We start from the raw sequence: 2,590 nt of genomic DNA on the forward strand, positions 1-2,590 counted from the left end.
AAACAGTCACAGTCTTCTCCAGCATAGAAGCAATAAAGGTAAAGGTTCTCTTGCTCGAAAGCGAGTCGGATCCGACTCTAGGGTTGCGGTGCTCATCTCCGTTTCAAAGCCGAAGAGCCAGCGCTGTCCGAAGACGTTTCCATGGTCATGTGGCCGGCATGACTAAACACCAAGGCGCACGGAACGCTGTTACCTTCCCACCGAAGTGGTACCTATTTATCGACTTGCAATTTCTTGCTTTCGAACTGCTAGGTTGGCAGGAGCTGGAACTAGAGACGGGAGCTCACCCCGTCTTGCGGCACCCGGGTCTCGAACTGCTGAACTACTGACCTTCCACAGCCTGCAGTTCAGCATCTTAACCACTTGAGCCACCGCAGCTCTCATAGAAGCAATATTAGAGTCCAAATTGGAGTGCCAATCATCAAATTTCCTCCCCCCCCCTTTTTTCGAAGGAACACTGGTCAGGAGGGATCCCTGCCCGGAGAGAAATTAACACTGTGTTTTCCTGCTTTCTTTCCTGCTTTGCAGCTTGCCAACAATCAATATGGTCCAGACATGGAAGACGAACGAGAAACAGCCATTCCAGTGGCAGAGATCGAAGCCAGCCAGGCCACATTCAATGACTACAAAGCGGCCCCTTATTACGTAGACAAGGGACACCTGAACCCGGTGGCCCATCAGTCTGATCCGGTCAGCAAAGCCGCGACGTTCACCTTGACCAACATTGTGCCCCAGTTCAACAGGCTCAACCAACGGTCGTGGAAAGACTACGAGACGGAAACGATGGCGAGGAAGAACGCAGAGTTTAAATGCACTAAAATCTATGTGATCACCGGGGCCGTGCCCGGGGACACTTCCATCGCAGGAGGCCGGGTGAATTACCCCAGCCGCATCTGGTCTGCTGCCTGCTGCGTGATTGATGCAAACAAAAGGGAGTCCTGGGGCGCCATTGCAGATAACAACTGGCAGATACCACCTGACGTAATACCTCCAGTGACAGAGCGCACCCTGCAGCAGCTGGAGCAGGACCTCACGAGTCTGTACGGTGCGGCAGTCGATCTTTTCGGTGGTTCTTGTAACTAGGCCAAAAGGCTGAAAATCCGGTTGCCCCTCACTGAGCTTTCTGCTAAGAGCTGACCATGGTATGATAGAGGGACGAGTGAGCCCCGCTGAAGCAACAGTGCTTCTGTCGTCTCCGGTGACAGTTTCAGAGAGCCACCGTGTCAGTCTGTGGTAGAAGAGCTGGATTCGAGTCCAGTAGTGCCTTCGAGACGGACAGGATTTTTAGGGCTTACGCTTTCGAGAGTCAACGCCCTCTTCGTCGAATCTGATGAAGGGAGCTTTGATTCTTGAAAACACCCCGAGCGAGAAAGTACCCTGACTTTCAGAAATACCTGGACACTCAAAAATACCCTGAAAACCTTGTTGGTGCCAGACTCGAATCCATCTCAGCTGACCGCTTCTGCAAGGCCTTTTGACTGCTTCCAACAGAGGCTGAGACAAGGGAGAGGAGTAGACAGCCATTTCTGCCCGGTGTCTGTATCATACCATTTCCAGCTCTTAAAAGTAATGACCTTTCTTCGGCCTGTGGAGCCTGGGAAAGCTAGCTGCAGCTTTAATGCCATATAATTGTTGATTTGCTTATGCTCAGTCTATCCTACAGCACCTTTTCCAATACCCTCTCCAAGAGCCCAGCAACCTGGCAGCCGCTTCGTGCCTTGTGATCCAGTCTAAACATTACAGCCCATTTTTGGGATCGGTGAAGCTTTCAATGAGCCAGTTTGCTGTCATGGTTAAGTGTGCGGACTCTTATCTGGGAGAACTGGGTTTGATTCCCCACTCCTCCACTTGCACCTGGCTGGATGACCTTGGGCAAGCCGTAGTTCTGACAAGAGCCTGTTCTTGAAAAAGAGCAATTCCTGTCAGAGCTCTCTCAGCCCCACTTCCTCACAGGGTGTCTGTTGTGGGGAGGGGAAGGGAGAGGAGTTTCTAAGCCACCCTGAGACACCTTTGGGTAGAGAAGGGCGAGGTATAAATCCAATCTCTTCTTCTTCTTCTCTTCAATGGATCTCCATTTTCTGCCTGTAAACCATCTCAAGAAGAATTCTGAAGAGACGGCATCAAAAAAAACACCTGAATAAATCAAGAAAGAGGTTCAGCAGGTTCATGTGTTCATTTATAAATGGCACAGTGGAAGGATTGGACAATCGTCTCCTCAAATAACACTGTCAGAGTTGCTTATTCAGACACCTTTGCCCCTTTGCTTAAGATAATAAAGAGCATTCGGTCATATAAAAATCTTGATGTAGCGCGTTTGTGTGTGCTGTATTTTGGAGTTGAGGGGGGAACTTGGAGGGTTGCAGACAGAGCTCACCCTAATACGTTTCCATTATCATTCCGTGCTTTTGTGATCCTGATCGGCCTGCGATGACAACTGTGAGAACGCGGCAATAGATCTTGGGCAGGGACCTGTGGATTCCACCTTTCAGTGTGGTGCTGTGCAAATTTGGAATTTCAGTGCTCTTTGCTGAGACAAAGTTGTGGCTGCCGAGAAAGCAGAAGGCAGTTTTGTCCTCTCTGTTCCCAAGTA

The 2,590-nt window shown here is 50.1% G+C and overlaps 1 protein-coding gene across 1 annotated transcript in view; it reads left to right on the forward strand.

The window, feature by feature from the left end:
* Window positions 1-1,848, forward strand: part of LOC107121754 (endonuclease domain-containing 1 protein-like) — a 10,209-nt gene extending 8,361 nt beyond the window's left edge. Inside the window, exon 3 of the mRNA XM_015424748.1 lies at window positions 529-1,848. Within this exon, the coding sequence (XP_015280234.1) occupies window positions 529-1,083 (555 nt within the window). The 3' untranslated portion in view covers window positions 1,084-1,848. The remainder of the gene's footprint in view (window positions 1-528) is intronic.
* Window positions 1,849-2,590: the final 742 nt, after the last annotated feature.

The sequence above is a fragment of the Gekko japonicus genome, unplaced genomic scaffold (genome assembly GCF_001447785.1).
Source record: "Gekko japonicus isolate JY-2015 unplaced genomic scaffold, Gekko_japonicus_V1.1 scaffold2865, whole genome shotgun sequence".
NCBI lineage: Eukaryota > Metazoa > Chordata > Lepidosauria > Squamata > Gekkonidae > Gekko > Gekko japonicus.